General features: G+C 43.4%; 1 protein-coding gene across 4 annotated transcripts; it reads right to left on the bottom strand.

The window, feature by feature from the left end:
• Positions 1 to 6: 6 nt before the first annotated feature.
• MRO (maestro) lies at positions 7 to 19,177 on the bottom strand. Of its 4 annotated transcripts, none has more exons than XM_036918588.2 (8): positions 19,058 to 19,177; positions 15,460 to 15,565; positions 8,615 to 8,714; positions 7,371 to 7,517; positions 6,136 to 6,318; positions 5,034 to 5,189; positions 3,882 to 3,989; positions 7 to 3,503 (listed from the first exon to the last, which is right to left on the bottom strand). In XM_036918588.2, exons 1-8 carry the CDS (start codon positions 19,080 to 19,082, stop codon positions 3,450 to 3,452), a joined length of 879 nt encoding a protein of 292 aa, XP_036774483.2. In that variant the 5' UTR covers positions 19,083 to 19,177; the 3' UTR covers positions 7 to 3,449. The 4 variants fall into 4 exon arrangements, with proteins under 4 accessions (XP_036774483.2, XP_036774481.2, XP_036774482.2 ...); XM_036918586.2 differs by lacking the exon at positions 19,058 to 19,177 and adding an exon at positions 15,831 to 15,997; XM_036918587.2 differs by lacking the exon at positions 19,058 to 19,177 and adding an exon at positions 15,879 to 15,985.
• Between the last annotated feature and the right edge of the window lie 425 nt (positions 19,178 to 19,602).

A 19,602-nucleotide genomic window follows, 5' to 3' on the forward strand; every position in this document is an offset into this window, starting at 1 on the left:
TTTTATAATGTGTGGAGCATTCCTTCATTAATTCCTCTATTGACTGGGATTCCACAGGATTCTGTACTGATTCCCAGGACTGATCACGCTTAAGATTCTCAACTCCCTTCTTGATCTTTTCCTCTCCTTTCCCTTTAAGAAAAACCCATCTCATGAGCAACATGGAAGCAGGAACCAAGTTTTATGAGTCGCTCTACTCTCAGCACATAGCATGGTACCACCTGAACATTTTTTTCCCTTCTTTCGTTCACTCAACTGTTCTATAGCTGGTGTTTAAAATTAAGAAATGTCAGAGCCTTACCTTTAGGTTGGCATTCAAATTAACCTGCATCTTTTGGGGAGGGAAAACGTTACATATATAAGTAAAAGTAACCTGTACATCAGTTATAAGGAGAAAAAATATGGCCCTATTTGTCAAAATGGGTGCCTCCCAAGGAGGAATAACTTCAGATGATTTTTGAACTTTTTTCTCTCTGGTCAACATTCATTTCCTAAGCACCTACTGAGTACCTTTGAGGTCATGTGCAAGATACAAAGATATACAAGATAGGGACCTGCCTTCAGCAGCCTCAATCTGAGGGGAAGGGGGAAAGACATGTAGGTAAAAACTTTCAAAGGAGATAAAACATGTTAAGTGGCTTAAGATTGATAGGATGTTCTGGGAATTCAGAGATGTGAGCTCTTCCCTGATTGAGGGGATCAGGGATTTGACGTAGGTCTTGGAATACAGATAAGCGATGTGTGAAAAGTGTGTGTGTGCACGCGTGCGTGAGCATGCATGGGTGGGTGGGGAGGGGATTTGAACAAGAAAGACCAGACTGAGCAGAGGCAAGGGAGCGAAAGAGACCAAGGAGTGTTTGAGAAAGAGAGAGCTTCCAAAATTGACTGAAGCAAAGAGAGTAACAGAAAAAAAAAAAAGCTGGAAAAGAAGAGTGAGGCCGTGGCTGAGAGCGCGGAATGGCAAACAAGAGCTTGGACTCTATTCCCGCTACTATTTGCAACTATTTAGTCACGCAGCACATGTTTCTTAATCACCTGCTGTGTGCTAGGTGCTGTGGTAGATATAGTGAGAGACAAAAAGAAAATCAAGCATCCCTTGGTCTGGCCCCGGAATTCCACGACAACGTAACTTTCTGTAAGTATAATTTAAACTCAAAAGAGGACTTACTAAGAACAAAACCAAAATGGCCGTAAGTCAAATTGATGATGAGGATGGATGGAATCTTTTTGGATTACTTATTCCCAAGGGACAAACTATCCCAAAAGTTAGTGACTTAAAACAATCATCTGATCACTTGCTCACAATTGTACAGTTTGGGATGTGCTGATGGAGCTAGCTCACCTCTTTTTTCATAGGGTGTCAGCTAGGACAGTTTGCACCACTGGGGTCTGGCTGAAGCAGCCAGTTCATATGTTTGGGCCTCAGACTTCACTGTGGTCTAAGTTCCTCAGTTGTCCTCCACATGGCATCTCCATGTGGTCTTCCTTCCAAAACGGTGATCTCAGACACTGTCTTTTCTTCCTGACGGTCTGACTTCTTACGTGGCAGCTGGCTTCATCCAGAGTGCAAACAGGGAAGCTGCCAGGGCTCTTAAAGCATAGCCTAGAATTGGCACAGTGGCACTTCTGGCACATTCTAATGGTTAAAGCAGGGCACAAAGCCAGCTCAGATTCAAGGGGATAGGTCCACACAAGGATATGAAGATCAGGAGCCGTGATTCATTTGGGGCCACCAAGGTAATAGTCTACCATGAATCCTAAAGTCACAGAATTCAAGAGCATCTTCCACAGCTTTAATCAACTACAGGGCATAAGTTCATAGATCTTTCTACTCTAGAGCATGTCACCTGTCTGTGAATCCTGGCAAAATGCAGTCATTTTCCATGCCCCTCTCTGATCACTTAATAGAACTGGTTCATATTCTAAACCATCCTTGCAACACAGTTTCAAACAGGCCAACACCTGGGAGGAGAGAGGGCTCTCGGCTCAGAACCATCCCACCTGCTCCTGAGCCTGTGTCACAACCAAGAGCTCCTGCCCTCTTGTATTCCAGGTTCAAAATGGGAAAAAAGAAAACCCATCCATGCCAGGTTCCTGCTGCCCCTTCTGCCATCTCCCACATCCTCTTCTCCCCTAGGACACACCTCAGCCCCTCATCTGTGTTACATGGTCCTGCACTGGAGAGCGAGGGCAGAAAACTGAGCTCCTGGTTCCCAGAATGATATTATGATTCCCCTATAGCATTATGCCCTCTCATGTTCTCCATTTCCAAAGCTGAACTCAGTTGGTCCAGGAATGGCCCAAACACCAAGTTCAGTGTTAATATCTTTAGGTGGCACCTGGGAAGCAATCTGGCTGGAGGGAAAATGGGTTGGACTAAGATTTTTCTCGAAATTTTTAATGAGTGATGTGACCCTTACAGAACTAAGATTAATCACCAAAAAATAATAGCCAAGAGGTGATTAATAAAATACATACTTAGCTCACAAATCACTTAATAAAACTGTGTACTTAGTACATATAAAAGCAAAAGTTAACTGGGTTAAATAGAGGAGCAGAAACTGAGGGATTTTTATTTGTTTTGTTTTGTACATTTTTTACCACCTGTTCATTATTCCATAAGGAGACAGTGTCATAAGGTGATTGGATATAGGCTCTGGAAGTCACACTGCACGGGTTTGAATTCTGGCTCCATCATTTACTGAGTCATCTTGGACAAGTACTTTATTTCCCTATGTCATAGTTTTCTCATCTATAAAATGAGGATAATAACGGTGCCTTTCTCACAGGGCTTCTGTGAGTACTAAATAAAACTTGCAAAATGCTTCATGCCCAATAAATTATTATTACCCGATACATTACCATCAGCCTGAGGTTTTTCAACACATGCTCTATAGATTTTTTTCTCTATTAATTCTTGTTTGGAATGATCTAGGAGGCAATGACTAGAAGATCACAAGAAGCTAAAGACACCCCTCTGAACCACCTTCTTGGTATCTTGGCCAACTTTAAATAGATTTTGCCAAGAAAAGGCATCAGGAGCAAATAGCAAGCTAATAATAGCAGGTTTTTAAAAGTAATTTAGGCAATAGTTATTCTTCTAAGCTTCAGAAATTAAAAATGAAAGAGGGGAACAGAGATGAATTTAAAAGGAAAAAGCTGAGACACAAGCACAGACTGCGCATACCTTAAATATTTTAAAGAAAGCGTGTACCTTCTCATCAAATGTGTGTGGGGAGAAAATGTGACATGTAAAAGCAATTGAGAATTTACTTTGGCTATAATTCTATAATTCTATGGTAGTATTTTTGCTGCCGATTGCTCTCCTAGCATCCCCTCTCCTATTACAATCCCAAGAGGCAAGCAGAAGCACCTGAAGAGTGGAAAGAGGGGGGAACATCAACCCTCCAGCAATATGCTCATGTGGAACCATTTCCCTGCCGCTCTGTTTACAGGATTTTATTTGCATAGAAGAACTGCAGGAGCTCTGGATGACAGTAACTCTGAAAGAAATTAGCAAAGACATGTGAGGGAGGGATTCAATAAGCCTCTTCAACCATAGAACTTGTAGACAATTGTCAAATGCAGAGCAAGAGGATCTTCAGATTCTCAGAGGTGGAGATCATGACCTGTGTTCATCTAATGATCTAAACTGGAACTGCCAATAGATTTTATGCATAATCCTCCTCTGGGTTTTGGTTTTGTTGTTGTTGTTGTTTTGCCATTTACATTGCAGTAGAGATCAATGACAATTGAAACATAACTGGCCTGAGGCATTTCATGGGGGCAACTCTCTGGCGTGCCAGCCACCTTCTGCTTTAACACCAGGAGCGCAGGGACTTCTGGCGGGGGGAGGTCCTCTCCTACACTTGCTCACTCACCAGCTGCCTGCAGAGTCTGGGGTTCCTTTGATCTTCTTCACTCCAGCAGCTGGATTCCTTCCTTTGTCTCAGATATGGAGAACAGGCTAGAAGTGTTGTTTTGCAAGCCTGAGAAAAATAGTATTACCATTTGATTATCAAAAATACTAGAGAGTTCTGTAATCCCAACCAAGGAAGAGGGACGCACTCCATCTATGGTCTGGGGGCCGCTGACAGTGTGAGAGTAACTTCCAGGAAGTTTAAAAGCTTCAACCTTAAAGGAATTATGCTTCCAAAATGACCATGTCTATAATTTGGGGCTGGTGGGGAAGGCATAGCTCTATAATTTACCACAGCCCTTGTTATTGTCTCATTCAACATAGTATTTTATGGATTCCTGAATTTAATATCTCTCTGTCTTTCTCCCTCTCCCTCTCCCTCTCCCTCTCCCTCTCCCTCTCCCTCTCCCTCTCCCTCTCCCTCTCCCTCTCCCTCTCCTCTCTCTCTCTCTCTCTCTCTCTCTCTCTCTCTCTCTCTCTCTGTCTCTCTCTCTCTCTCTGTCTCTCTCTCTCTCTGACTCTCTCTCTCTCTGACTCTCTCTCTCTCTGACTCTCTCTCTGTCTCTGTCTCTGTCTCTGTCTCTCTATCTCCTTCATGTGCACTAACAGAGAAGATAAGTGGTTTGACAGGACCCTTTGCTTTCAATGGTTTTGAGACACTCACCCACTCCAAAGCTGGCCTGAAGTTGAGCCAGCCCTGTTAGGACTTATTTTCTCCAAGAATGAAACAAATGTTCTCTAGTGAAATTGAGAAGCATGGGTGGGAAGTCTATACTAGGTGCAGTGACAAAAGCTAACTGGCCTGAGTAAATATCCTCATTATGTGGGTACCCAGGTGAGATCTGTGCCCCTCTGTCTCCACCCTCCACGAACCTGAGCTTGTTTAGCATTGACAGGTGGGGCAAAGGCAAATGGGAAATAACTTCTTGCTCAGAGAGAGATCATACATTCAGAAAGCACCTTTTCCAGGATTTACGTGGACACATTACTAAGTGTCCATGCCAACTGGCAGGACCTGAGGGTCTGGCAACTTAATTCTACAAGAGCACGTCACAGCTCCCGTTATGATCAGCACAGGGGCTTCATGCAGTTGGCTGGAGTGTCATGGACTTACCTTGGCGACCTGGGGGTTTCTATCCTGTAAATGGATCAAGAGGGAATCTCGTGTCTGCTTAACCTGACTGATGAAAAATTTCTTCCACTTCTGCCCAGCAAAGGCAGCCAATTGCCCAAACACGACAAAAGCAGAATATCTCAGGCTGTCATTCTCCTGTGGGATCCCAGGGAACAAAAGAATAAAACTCAGCACATTACTAAAAGGCACATGCATCAGGAACACTGTTCTTTGCTGCAAGTTACAGTGTGGGTCGTCAGACCCAGTCCAGAGCACCTAGCTGGCCGGTGGGGCCAGAGTGGAGACGGGCTGAGGCTCTCCCCCAGCAGACAGGAGGGTTAGACTGGGGGATCACGAGGCTCTGCCCAACTTCCCAGCTTTTTTCTCCATTGTTTAATGTTTTGGAGATAGAATACATTTATATGGTTCAAAATTCAAAATAACCAGAAAGGTTTATTGTAAAAGTAAGTCTCCTTCCTACCTCTCTCCACCTGTCATCAAATTTCCCTGCCCATAAAGTTATAAGCTTTGTGTTATTCCTCCAGAAAAATTAAGAAGAAAAAAGAATAAAATATATATTATATAGCACTATCACATTCTTACGTGAATGGAAGCCCACCATCCCACTATTGGCACCTTGATCCTTCCTCACACAGTCCATCTGAGAGCGCCTTCCCTGTCCATACATAAAGGAATTTTTTTCTTGGTTGCATCATAATTCATTTGACCCACCCCGCAACACACACACAGTTTATTACTCCCAGCATTCATGACAGGTCCCCTCTCTTTACTTTTGGTCAGAGTATCTCCCATCTGGAGTAAAAATAACAATTATGTGTCTTTCCTGACACCATGCTAACTGTCCCTGCTCAGAGTCTGATTGCCTGTGTGTCCACTACCCCTTGAGGGGCAGTGATGGGCATACACTTCATTACATGTCTTCTATAACCCCGGGCACAGTGCTGCTTCCTCAATTAAGATTTCTTAGTCAATAAGTGAATAATAGAGACCTTGTTTCTGAGCAGCACACCACCCAGAGCCCACATTTCTAATCCCACTTTGATTTTAATAACCCAGAATTTCTCAGAGTTGTGTCACTCACATCATCTAATAAAGTCCTGGTCTGAAGAGTGATGTCAATGAAGAAGGAGCCCAGACCTTTTCCTTGGATCTTGCCCAGGATGAGGGTCAGAGTCTTCAAGCTCTCATGGATGACTTCAGAACTCATAGGGTCATACAATCCATGCACCAGCAGGTCTAGGATAATTTTTCTATACTTTTTCACCTGTTGTCAAGGTTTGGAAATCATTAGCACCACAGGAATTGCTCCCCATGAGTTGAAAAGCAACTCCACTTCTAGTCTTCCAATAACTCAGGGCTTGGGCTAAGAGACCATGGCTTTCTTCAGGATCTGCCACAACAACTCTCATCAAAACACACATGCTTCCATTAACCTGACCCAAGAGCTCAGCTCAGTCTTGGAAGGAGATCAGAAGGAGCAGGCTGGAGCACAGCCTATGGATGGATAAGCTAGGGAGGGTCTATCAGGGAGGGTGGTGGGCCTGGACAATCTTCAGCTCTGGGGCATGTTGGGTTCCTGTATAGGGGACAAGATGAAATGGTCACCAAAGTGGATAGATGTTAAAGGAGATGTGGAGAATATCTTTTATTAAATAAATTATTAGAGAATAAGTTAAATTCACCCAAGAGGTGGTATTCAGCTGTGTATTAATCCTGCCTACAGGTCTGTTTCCCAAACACAATAATGATGAGATGTTATTATTCTAAAATGACTCCAAATCAGCCATGTCCTTGTACAATCTCCTTCCCTTGTGTATGGGAGGGGCCAGTGATGCTAGCCTATCAACTGTGGTAACAGTGAAGGGATGCCATTCCCATGGTTACTTTATACTATTAAGACTCCATATCATCAGACATGAGTAGGAGACAGTCTCACATTGGCTTTAAAAAAGTAAGCTGCCTTATCATGAAGGCCTCTGGGAGCTCAAGGTGGCCAGCCATAAGAAAACAGGGATCTTGGTCCTATAGCTGAAAGGAATTTAATTCTTCCAACAGCTACAAAGCTTAGAGAAGTACTCTGAGCTTCAGAAAGGAATGCAGTGGGGCCCACACCTTGATTGTGGTTTTGTGAGAACCTGAGCAGAGGACCTAGTCAAGTATACCTGGACTCCTGACCCAAGGAAACTGCAAGATAATAAATGAGAGGGTCTGTGGCCATCAGTCACACAGCAATGACTACCTAGTACATGAGGCATCACATCCTGGTCCTGGGACTCCAGGTACAAGGACTGGCCCGGCACCACCCACCCTTCCTACCTTGTCTGGGGTCTCACAGGCTATGGTTCCAAGGACCATTATTGCCATGTGACGCTTTTTGGCACTGGGGTCCTGGGCAGTTTCCACCAAGGTAGAAAACATATTCTTCAGACGCTCCTTCTTCTGGAAACTTAAGTTCCAAGAGGCCTGAGTGGGGAGTTAAAAAATGTATTGATCTGGGAGTGTTCAGAGTCATACCCATCCTCAAACCCAATCCATCCTTCTAAAGGAAATCCTGTGTTGCCTGCTCAATCTTACCCCTTCTTTCTCCACCTGAAGATGCCTGATTTTTGCCTGAAATATATTAGTTTAGTCCACATAATGAAGAAGCTGATGAAGGAAGAGGAAAAGGGTAAAGAAAGGTAGTGCAGAACTGGGCTGAGGTAGGTTTGGGGGATACGGAGAGAGAGGCTCTCCAGAGCTGCTGAGGTGTGATGGGGCCAAGAGGAAGGTGGCTTTAGGAGTGTCAATGTGAGTGAGAATAGGGACCCTTCCCAGGACAAGGTAGCTAAATTCACAGGTCAATTCTCAGTACTCACCTAAATCGGTCTGTAACTGCATTTGACACAATTAGCAAAGCTACGCACATTTCAGGGCACCTGAAGGATGTCCCACCCCTCAATGCACGCATTTGAGCAATTAAGATGAGGCAAAGAAATGCACAAATAATGCAAATTGGGAAACACTGTGTAGCTGACACAGAAATCCATACTTCAAGGACTAAACTCTTAGTAACTGAAGGACAAGAGATGGGTCACTTCTGTAGTGAGCATATGTGCCCTCATACCAGGAAGGCCCAGGTATGCTGCATATCACATCACAGGACATGGCAACATGTGTTGGAGTCAGAACATGTTCTGACTGCATGTGTTTGATGATACAAGGTCTAGACAAGATCCAAGAAAAAGCTGCATCCCCACCATCCTTAGTAGTGGGGATGCTGGTAACTGGACCCACAGCCCTATTTAGTGTTCGGTGATGATTACCAAGTCTCATCATTATTTCCAAATATTCATTGCAGTTCATTCTACATTTTTACTCTTAAGGTTGCAGCAAGCTAAATTCTTCTCCACTCATCTTCTCACCCTGTAAACATTCTATCCATTTAAAAGAACTGTCATCAAACCTTTTTCAGAACAAGGAACCTCAGAGGAGGTGACCCAGTTAATGCAGACCAGGCAAGCACACATGTTACACAGCGGCTGCTGGGAAGGGACATTTGTTCATGACATTCTCAGTCAAACCTTGGAAAAGAAAGACATCACTGATGTCCTCTTCTTATTGGGCTGGACAGTGGGGCTGGGGAGGCGCTGGCCCAGGATTCTCTCTGTTTGTTCCATGGAACTAAAATAAAAACAACAAAACCATCATATGAGGTGCAAACACTCTTCAAAGCCTCACCGTTCACAAGCATCAAGCACCATTATATTCAGCACTGTGCCAGAGTAAGAATATAAAGAAGTAACACCTCTGAGGCCTGTCCTTAGAAACCTGTCACCATGGTAAGAAGATGGGACTGTCATGTCAAAAGATAATGAGCAATTCAAGGCAGCCCAAGAGGAATCGCGCATGGGGGTCGAGACAGGCTGGCCCTGGTTCCCATTCCATCCTATGCCTTCTTGTAGCAGAATCACCAAAGGCATAAAATACAGATTCGGGGCCCCACCTGTAGAGATTCTCATGAATGGAAGTAAAAAGCAGCCTGAAATTTTGTGTTTCGTTAAGTTCCCCAAGAATGGCAATTAGCATGGCATTTTAGAGGGGATTTTGATATTATCTCTTACAATTCTTAAATGCATACAGCTTTCAGCAGTTCTTTTGTCCTCCAGACACATTGGTACATCATATCTCAAAGATATGCATGAAGGACAGGCACCACAGCTTTGTAATAAACAACAAATGTCATTTAATAGTTGTAATATAAATGACATGTATTATAAGTATACAACTATAGGATAATTCCCAGGCAGTCATTAAAGAGAATATTGGGCAGATCTACTATGCTAAAATCATCTCCAAAAATACTATTGAAGGAAAAGTACAAAGCAGTGTGTAAATATGATTCCATTTGTGTAAAAACAGACTGAGGGAGGGAACTGTATATGTACATATATGCTGGCATATGCAGGGAACAGGGAAACATATACAAGAAGCTTGTCTCTTGGGTAGAAGGAAGACTTATCTTTTCATATTTTTCCTATATATGCAGTTTGTAATTTTACCATGTGTATAAGTTATTTAAAATATGTATTATAAATAAATACAGCTCACAAAGTGATTCTCACCTACAGCCTGATTTGAGGCTCACTGGTATAAACTAGGACTTCTGAGATTTTAATGTGCACTAGAATCATCAGAGGATCTTGATAAAATGCAGACTTGGACCCAGGAGGTCTGGGTGGGGGCTCTAGATTCTGCCTTTGTCGTAACCCCCCAGTAGACACCTGCTGGTCCCAGAACCATGCTTTGACAGTGAGGGTATGAAGTTAAAAGCTACAAGAGTTTTAAGAGAGAACTGTGGGCTGGAGAGGCTGGTAGAGACCTCCCAGGACAGAGCACATGGTAAGCTTGGAAGGAGAGGCAGATGCCTATTTGACACACTGGGATTCCAATGAGATTCCATGTAATTGATATCATGCTAGGAGTTGTAAAAAATAAGGTTACACAAGTACTGGCGAGGATGTGAAGAAAAGGGACCCCTCCTGCACTGGTGGTGGGAATGTAAATTGGTGCAGCCACTATAGAAAGCAGTATGGAGGTTCCTCAAAACACTAAAAAAATAAATAACCATACAACCTGGTACCTCTACTTGTAGGAATTTCCCCAAAGAAAACAATCCCTTATTCGAAAAGATATGTGCACCCCTTTGTTAACTGCTGCATGATGTACAATAGTCAAGATACGGAAGCAACCTAAGTGTCTATCAATAGGTGAATGGATAAAGAAGATGTGGTACTTATACACAATGGAATATTATTCAGCCATAAAAAAGAAAGAAATCCTACCATTTATGACAACATGGATGGCCCCAGATGGTATTATGCTAAGTGAAATAAGCCAGGCAAAGAAAGGTAAATACTATATGATTTCACTTACATGTGAAATGGAAAAGTAAAACAGCAAAATGAACAAAGCAGCAAAAGACCCTGAGTGGTGACTGGTGTTACTATGGGGGAGGGTTGGGGTACAAGGATAAAATAGGTGAAAGAGATTAAAAGATACAAAATCTCAATCATGATATCAATTAGTTATAGGGATGAAAGTACAGCTTAGGGAATATAACATCTGAAACATCTTTCTATGGTAACAGTAACTATACTAATTGGGGTGAGCATTTACTAATGTATATAGCTGTTGAATCTCTATGTTGTATACTTGAAACCAATGTCATATTGTATACCAACTATACTTCAAATAAATTTTTTTGAATTAAAAATGAAAAAAGTAAGGTGACAGGAAGTAGTTAAAGACAGCTGTGAAGGACTGACTGCTAAAGAGAATAGTTTCAACTATTTTATAGATAAGAGTGAACCACTGGAGTCTTTTTAATTGAGATGAAATCCACGTAACACACAATTAACTATTTTAGCAACGTTGTACTTCTATGTAGTCCTAACACTTTTTCATTACCCCAAAAGCAAACCTCATACCTATTAAGAAGTCACTCTCCATTGTACCCTCTCCCTCAGCCCCTGGCAAACATTAATCTGCTTTCAGTCTCTATGGATTTACCTATTCTGGATATTTCATGTACATGGAATCATATACTATTGTAATATTTGTGTCTGGCTTCTTTCTCTTGGCATAATGTTTTCGAAGTTCATCCATGTTGTGCTATGTGTTGGTACTCCATTCCTTTTTATGTCTGGATAATATTCCATTACATGGATATATCACATTTGTTTATCCGTGCATCTGTTCTCACCTCTGGTTATTGTGAATAGCGCTGCTGTGAACATGGGTGTATAGTGATTTGTTTGAGTATCTGCTTTCAGTTTTGGGGGGGTCTATACCCCGGAGTGGAATTGCTGAGTCATATGGCAATTCTATGGGTAACGTTTTCAGGAACCACCCAAATGTTTTCCACAGTTGCTGTACCATATTCCATTTCTATCAGCAATGTGCACATTCCAATTTCTCCACATTACCAATAGTAGTTATTTTCCAGTTTATTATTTATTGGTATTATTATAACCATCCTAGTGGGTATGAAATGGTATGTTATTGTGGGTTTGATTAACACTTCCCCAATATCTAATGACATCTTTTTGTGTGCTTGTTGGTGATTTACATATCTTTTTCAGAGAAATGTCTATCCAAATCCTCTGCCCATTTTTTAATTGGGTTGTTTATCTTTTTGTTTTTGAGTTGTAGAGTTCTTTATATATCCTGGATAGTAGGCCCTTCTCAGATATGTGATTTGCAAATATTTTTTCCCATTCTGTAGTTTGTGTGAAAACTTGACATTTAAAAATGGAATTGGAGTGGCCATTGCAAAGAAACTGCCTGCAATCTCTGTTGAACTGGGTCAAAATCTTTGGACACAGCAAAATGGTAGAAGAACAGACATCCTGATCACAAGACTGAGAGTTGTGGGCTTTCTGAAGGCCCAAATAAACCCCAGAAAATTGTATCCCCACCAATTTGCAAGATATCTCTGTTTCAGTGAAGTCATTCACATAAGCCTTACGTTAAGCCAGTGGTGCTCACGGCTGAGCAGGCATCAGAATCAGCTGGAGAACTTGGTGAAACACAGCTTCCCAGACCCTGCCCCAGAGCTTCTGATTCTGTACATCTGAAGCAGGGCCCCAAAATCTGCATTTCTAACAAGCTCCCGGGTGACACTGGGATGCAGCTTGTCTGGGGACCCCACTCTGAGAACCACTGCATAAAGAGAAGGAAGCCACAGTATGGTGATGTCACTCCTCTCCAAAATGAAGGGATTTAAAAATTCACACTGAGCCTAAAAAACGTGCTTGGTTGTTTCTTTGGGGGGTTTTCTGCAACATAACCTTTTGTTTCAGTAGACCCTGCCCCTCCTCGGGTTGAATGCTCTGTATCAGAGCTGACAGGTGCCTGATAGTGGGTATAGAAAGCTTAAAAGAAGCAAAGTTCTCTCAAGCTGAGATCTGCTCCCCAAGGAGGGCAGAGGCCTCATTATAAAACAGCTGGTACTCTGTTCTGAGGCATAAGAAAATCATGCCAGCAGCCCTGTTCCCTGTTCTTTTTGCGACTTCTCTCACAGGATTAGCATAGCAGCCAAGGGCTCTAGCCATTCAAGGCAGCTCCCCAGGCTTCAGAAGCCAGCATCTAGCCCTGCCACTTCTTGGGAGGCATGTCCAGAATTTAAAGTCATGGAAGGCTCTTAAGCAAGCAAAGTAAATGAGGGCTGAGCGCTCTGCGGGGAAGATTCAGCATGTGGTTAGAAAAACACACAGAGCTCCACCTCCAGCTCTCTGCTCTGCTAGCAAACCCCTCCCTATCATCACAAGATGAAAACTGTGATCTAGTTCAATCTCACAGGTGGTCAGGGCGCATCTCCATCTGTGGTGCAGGAAAAGCAAAGCCTTTCTCACGGTGTTGGCCGGGCCTCCTACCTCAGAATCCCCTGGAGCACTTGTCATAACTCCAGGTCTGTCCCATAGTCGTTGGATCAGAATCTCAGGAAGCACAGGGCCTGAGCCTTGCCCTTTTTCACAAGGTGCCTGGTGATGGCATACACCCGCTGGTTTACAAGAACCTTTGCACTGGAAATTACATGCCTTTACAATTAGCATACTCCACAGAGCTGAGGCCAAGCTTCAGGAGAGGCCCTACCAGTCAGGGGAGCAGCTGGGCCAAGAAAGAGGGCGTCTGTGCCTGTGCAGAGAACAGGGATGGATGTACATGTTTGTGAAGCATATTGAATTTCTCTCTCAAAATAAAATTAAAATCACATCAAGCTGTACAAGCTGTAATTTGTACTCTCTGCTTGGATACTATTCTTAAATATCTCCCTTAAAAATATTAACAAAAATAAAAGTTAATTCGGGTTCACAAAGCCCCACACCTGGAACTTTGTGTCTCTTGGTCCTGCAGCTTCTTAAAGGGCTCCCACCACCCTCAAGGACTCCTGCCTGCCTGCCGTATCCTCTCTCCTCCTTTCTGAAAAAACTAAGTCCTTTAGGTCCAATCCAATCAAACAAAAGGATAACTTCCATCTGTTGCAATATGGGATCTCAGAGACGAGCATTTTAAGCAAACTACGAACAAACATGATATATGGATTCGGAGATTTCTTGGTGTTCTAACTCCACCTACAAGCCCACTCACCCACAACAGCTACACCTTGCTAAGAGGGTTAGGTTTTTCCAGTGAGGTGCCCTGGTTATCACTGGGACCTAGTCAGTGTGACTGAGTCTGGGAGGCCCCCTGGCCACTTTGAGGCCAGAGGCATGGCTCTGCTTGTATACATTCTTCAACAAATGCTTTTTCCTCAGGAAGTCCTTCCTGTGTGCCCTAATGCCCCCAATTTTCATCATCCCCAAGACTTTGGAACTTGTCTTCATTGCCCTCATGATTCTACTTGCTCTTCCTGAACAGACGTGGATTTGGCGTGACTCCAAAGACTGTTGGGCTTCATGCTGACTCCCAGAAGCTTTTGGAAATTTGAATGCTTCTGACTCAAAATATCAGGTTGAGGGTCAACAATCCTTTTATTTATTGAAGCCAAAGGTATATTATGAAAATGAAAATTACAGAACACTTTGATCTTGTCTATAAAATGAGGGAAAGAAACTGTTAGATTCCTCATAATCCTTCTAACACTGAACTTATTAATGACAATAATAATATTAATTGCTTCCATTTACTGGACACCTTATATGCTAGGCACTATATTTACCACTTTGCATACACTGCAGGTGAAGCTGTTTTAGCTGACCTATGCTTAATGAACTTGACAGGTTAACTTTATTCTCCAGGTCCTCTGTGGATTGTACTAATCAATGCTTCTAGCTGGTAGTACCCACTCCTAACTTCTTCTCCTCTAGTCCTTATATACTTATCAAGAATCAGTTTAGGACAGCTGTACTTATTGCAACTGTGGAATTTAAATATTACAGAAACTGAGGAAATATGAGTATAGGAAGAAAGGAAGTTGTTTCTATGAAAGCAAAATGGAATGTTTTGGAAAGATTCCATAATGGAAATCTGCTGAAAAATTGCTAATTAGAATTAGTGTGGACAGGAGAAGTTTGGAAACATACTACTGGAACTGGAATGATGATGTGGAAAGTGATTTTACAAATGTCTTCCCAGATGTCTTCAAGTTCTCACTACACTTAAAGAAACAAAAAGTAGATGACATTTTATGTGTGTGGCTTATGCAAGAAAGAGAGCTCAAAAAATGCCAACTAGTGGATCCATATGCAAAGAAAAGACCATGGCCTCACATCTGAGTTTGGGAAATTCTGTATTTCAAGGTAAAATACTTCAGGTATGTACCGTCTTTTATAATTCTCTGCTTTAACCAATTTATTCCACCCAAAATCCAGTCCCAATCTCTCAAATAAGAGGTCTTTTCTGAATTTCATTTCTTCACAATAATCTTGAGAACTGCTTTGAATTATGCCCATATTAGAGAATGGCATAGAGTAATGTATACAACTCGTGCAAAGTCAAATAGGTAGTAGAGGCAGAGCAGAGGTCCGGACTCCAAATCTGTACTTTCCATAGTCATGTTCTAAGCTTATATCCTGATCGCTGATCAGGTAAGGACACCATGTGGAGACACTTCATGTGGAAGTGTCTTCAATGTGGAAACCAAGCATCAGTGTCTTCCCGTCAGTCCTCTCCCATCCTAACGCTTTCTGATTACTCAATATACTGATCTACAGTCCATCTATTAGCCATAGATATTTACACAGATGGATTGGCATAGTTTGTGAAAAGAAAAACTCTTGGTTGCATGGTTAGCATTGCCTACTTCAGTTTTACGAAGAGAACGTCAACTCTCTCCGATACCAGTGACCAGGGTGACAGTCTGGAAAGGACTAGGAGCCCCAGTGGGCGGCGGCCTCTCCCCGCTGCCGACGCGCGGTGGTCTTACCTGGGCGTCACGGTCACGTGCGAGGGGCGGCGGGGCGGCGGTCGTGCGGGTCCCGGGCGCCTCCGAGGGCTGCTGTTCCGGCGTGGCAGCCGGACGGGATGAATTCCTAACATGAAGAAGGGAAATAAGAAGGTGAAGCAGGGTCCGTGCAGGATTACCGGTCAGCACAGAGTTTTGAAAACTGAGAATCATAAGAGGGAAAAAATTGGGATGGTATTGGGCTGGAGGAGGGAATCGCCCTCAAATACCGACAAGGTTGTTCCAGGTGAGCACGGCATCAATTGTGCCCTGCACTTCCCCAAACTGTGAAGTGTTTCCCCCCCCTTCCCCTTGCTGTTCCCCCCGTACTCTTCCCTCCTGCCGAGTCTCACCCACACTTCTTAAAGAAAGGACCGCAATTCTGAGGCTCTTCGCCTCACCAAATGCAGCGGCTCTGTGCCCCGCGCCGCCACTAGATGGCGGCATCACTCAATGGACGGGATCCAGGCTTGCCCTGCCGTAGAGGTAGAGCTTTCTGCCATTACGCTGTTGGAGCGGCATTTAATCTAAAGCTGGGACACTGTGTTCCAGGCCAGACTGCTTCATTGTGACCGACTGGTGCACCAATAGCTAGAGTCGCAACTGCTGACGCCCCTTTCTGCTCAACAAACACCGTAGGTCCTAAAAGGACAGACTTTAACTCTCAACAATTTAAATGATTTACTGGTAAAACAAAACAATTGTTTGGGGTATAGCAGTACTTGGAGAATTTGCAAGCCTCTCTCGTTCCATCATGCCTCCTTTCCTGGACTCTCCAACCACATGCATAGACCTATTTATCAATAATTATTTATTGTCTGGCCCTGTGTTGGGTAGCATGGAGGAAAATTATATTTTCAAAGCCCTAGGAGCAATTGTCATGTTAATAGATAACGTTTATTGACTATTTATATGTGCCAAACATTGGGGTAAGTATTACATAGACTATCTTGTTTGATTCTTACAACAAACCCGAGATAAGTGCTCTTATTATGATCCTCATTTTAAGGATGGGAAACTGAGCCACAGAGAGATGACTTTCCAAAGGTCACACAGATAATTGGTAACAAGGCAGCATTCAGCCACAGGCCGACTAACAACAGAGCTTAGACTCTTAGCCACATGCGCCAGCAGACAAGTTTGGGAAATCCAATTAGGAGAAAGGTGGACAATATAAACCAGAGAAGGACAATAGAGTGGAAGGCTGAAAGAAAAAAGTGGAGGGAAAGAAAACCAATGCTCTTGAGAAAAGAAGAAGAATGAGCCTGAGACCCACCTCCCTTTGGACTGGCCCACAAGGGCGCCACTGGTGACCCCTGGGAGTGCAGTTCCAGCAGGGACAGAAAGGAAGCAAGATGGCAAAGCTAAGGGGCTACGTGGAAAGAGGAAATTGGGCTGTCTTCCTGCAAAAGGAAGGCAATAAATAGACCAGAAGAGACAGCAAGGTCAAGCAAAGGCATTTTGGTCTCGTGTGTTTTTGAAATAGTATAAAGCCTGGGCATGTTCAAAAGCAGTTCCAAGGGAGCCGTGGGTGGTCGCAAGTAGTAAACGGTGGACTAGGAAGAGGAAAAAGTAAGGAAGAGATAAGGGCACAAGGGAAAGGGTCAGCTCTGGACAGGAGGAAGAGAGATGCCCCCCTTTTGTCTGAAACTGGAGACAGCCACAGAGATGGAGATGCAGCAACATGAGAGTGAGCAAGATGAGCAACTTCATGTCTTCCAAATTAGCCTTAATCTGCTCAGTAAAAGCAGAGTTGAGTCATTTGCCAAGAGGGGAATAAGACTGGGGAGGACATATTCTTATACTGAACTAATAATCCAAGTAGTGCTTCAAATGCCCAAAAAGCAGATAAAGTTAAACCTCAACAGAGGCACCGGAGAAGGGAAATGTGCACAGCAAAGTGTAAGGATTCTCTGCCACTCTCACTGGTGAACCAGGACTGAAACTTACCCTCACTGCGTGCACAGAAACACAACAGATACACTACGAGTGACCCCTAATGTCTGAAGTTTCTTTGTATTCAGATTTTAAGACATTTGACGGGAATCGTCTTCTTCATTTGCCAAATGGGAAAACTAAAATACAGACGGGTTTTCCTGTTTGGCTTTAAGCCTCAAAGAAAATTAGGGGCAGCACCAGAATGGGTACCCAGGAACTTTGCTGATCCAACTTCAGCACTATTAAATACTCCCCACAAAGGGCATGCACATAGCTAATGTCCCCAGAGGTTCCCAGACACAGGACAAACCAGGACATAATGCCCAGGAAATCTAAGATTCTCCCCATGCAGCCTTAGGACACCACACATTTCTAGAGGGGAAGTTTCTCTGGTAATTTGATTGCAACATATTGCTATACTGATGACACGATGTCCTTCACACACCATAATTGTTTAATTTTATAGTTTAACAACTCTTCATTCTCAATTGATATTTCCTTATAGTCAGATGTACACTGGGGTTGATGCAACTAGAAAAATCAAAGAGGGTAATTTTTAGTCTGCATTACTGATGAAAAGTCCAACAGACAGAACTAAATCAATCAACAATTCACTTTGGATTTAGACTTGGGAAAGAGGACAAATGATAGAGGATCAAAATGGTTTCTCTTCAGGGTCAGATTTTCAGAAAAACCCTCCCTCTGTGACTGCATTGTCTCCTCAAAGGGATGGGTTTAGTTTCTCCCCCCTCGACTTCTTTCAGGAAATAGCCCCAGGTCAGGGAATTTGATTTTCACTGCCCAAAAGAAACACAATCGGCTGCTTGCTCGGCCACACATGGCAAATACTAACTTCTCATTCATTCATTCTGCACCCTTCCAGTGTTCTTTGCGATCCTACTTTCAAAAAAGCAGAGCACTCACCGGGTGGCAGACACTCAGACCCCCCCCTCCAGGAAACGGACCAGGAGAGGAGGTGAGTGTGCATCCCTAGCTATGGACAAGTGGAACAGGGAGGAGTGGACAAAGAGTGTGGTGTCAAAGGGCAGTCCCTCAGGATATCCTCCACAGCGGAAGGGGCGTCTGCACCTGAGCTTAGCAGGCACGCACAGAGAAGAAGGGCTTTCAGCAAGGCAGGTACAGCACAGGCACGGGGTCCAGCTGGATGACCCCGGATGAGCCAATTAACCTTGTGCTCCCCAGATTCTCCCATGAGCTTCCAGTACCGACGGCAGAGCCCAGAGCTGTGGCAAGAGGACATCCTTTGGGAGACCCTTCTCAAACTTCAACCCCCGTGGCTTCCCACTCTACTACATATTGGGTTTGTTTTAATGTGAAAGCAATGGTCTTTTTGTCTCAAGTCTTTGATTAAAGTTGGTGCTACAAGGAGAAACAGTGGGTTTATCCCTTGGCTTCAAATACCCTCTTGCAAGAAAAAAACTCAAGTTTAAACATCCTTCCTGTCTGAGATATTAATTACTCCCACACCATCCCCCAAAACCCTATTTCCAAAAGAAATCCATAAACTTATATAAACATTTTCCTACCTAACTGGTTAAATTTATAGTAATCCATGAACTGTGTCAAGCTACAATGTTTAATAGACTCCATTGAATCCAGAGAATGTTCTGTGCTGTCTTACCTGAACTAGACAGTGAGGAGCCCATCAAGGCTGGCTTCTGTCTCCCAACTCAATCCGATGAAAGGCAAATGTAACTAATCCCAGGAACATCACTGTCCTTTAAATGAGCTTGGGGCCGCTGTAACTACATTTTGTCCTTGAAGATGAAACATAGAGCAGATTAGAATTTTACCATGAGAGGGAAATACATAATAAGGCCTTTTAAGGCTATCTACCCCTGATAGTTGCTAGAGATACATTTCAGGCCATTGAGTTTTGCAAACTTTGAGGATTCTCATGTCAGTTTCCTATTTCTGCAAGGGCCAGTGAGAAGGCTATGTATGCGTCATTGTTGAAGAGAATTGGATCAACAGACAGTACCAGGAGAGGCCAAGCGAACCCCACAGATGTGACCACCAGTCATTTTGTCCCTGTCTTTAATGGCCCAAAGCATTCTTAGGCTATTTGTCACTTTGTCCTAGGAGGGGGGTCATTTGCAGCATCTCTGGCAAGTAAGAAAACTGAGGGGTAGGCAGGGTCGGTGGCGGGGCCTTGCACAAAGTCTC

The sequence above is a fragment of the Manis pentadactyla genome, chromosome 6 (assembly GCF_030020395.1).
Source record: "Manis pentadactyla isolate mManPen7 chromosome 6, mManPen7.hap1, whole genome shotgun sequence".
In the NCBI taxonomy this organism is placed as follows: domain Eukaryota; kingdom Metazoa; phylum Chordata; class Mammalia; order Pholidota; family Manidae; genus Manis; species Manis pentadactyla.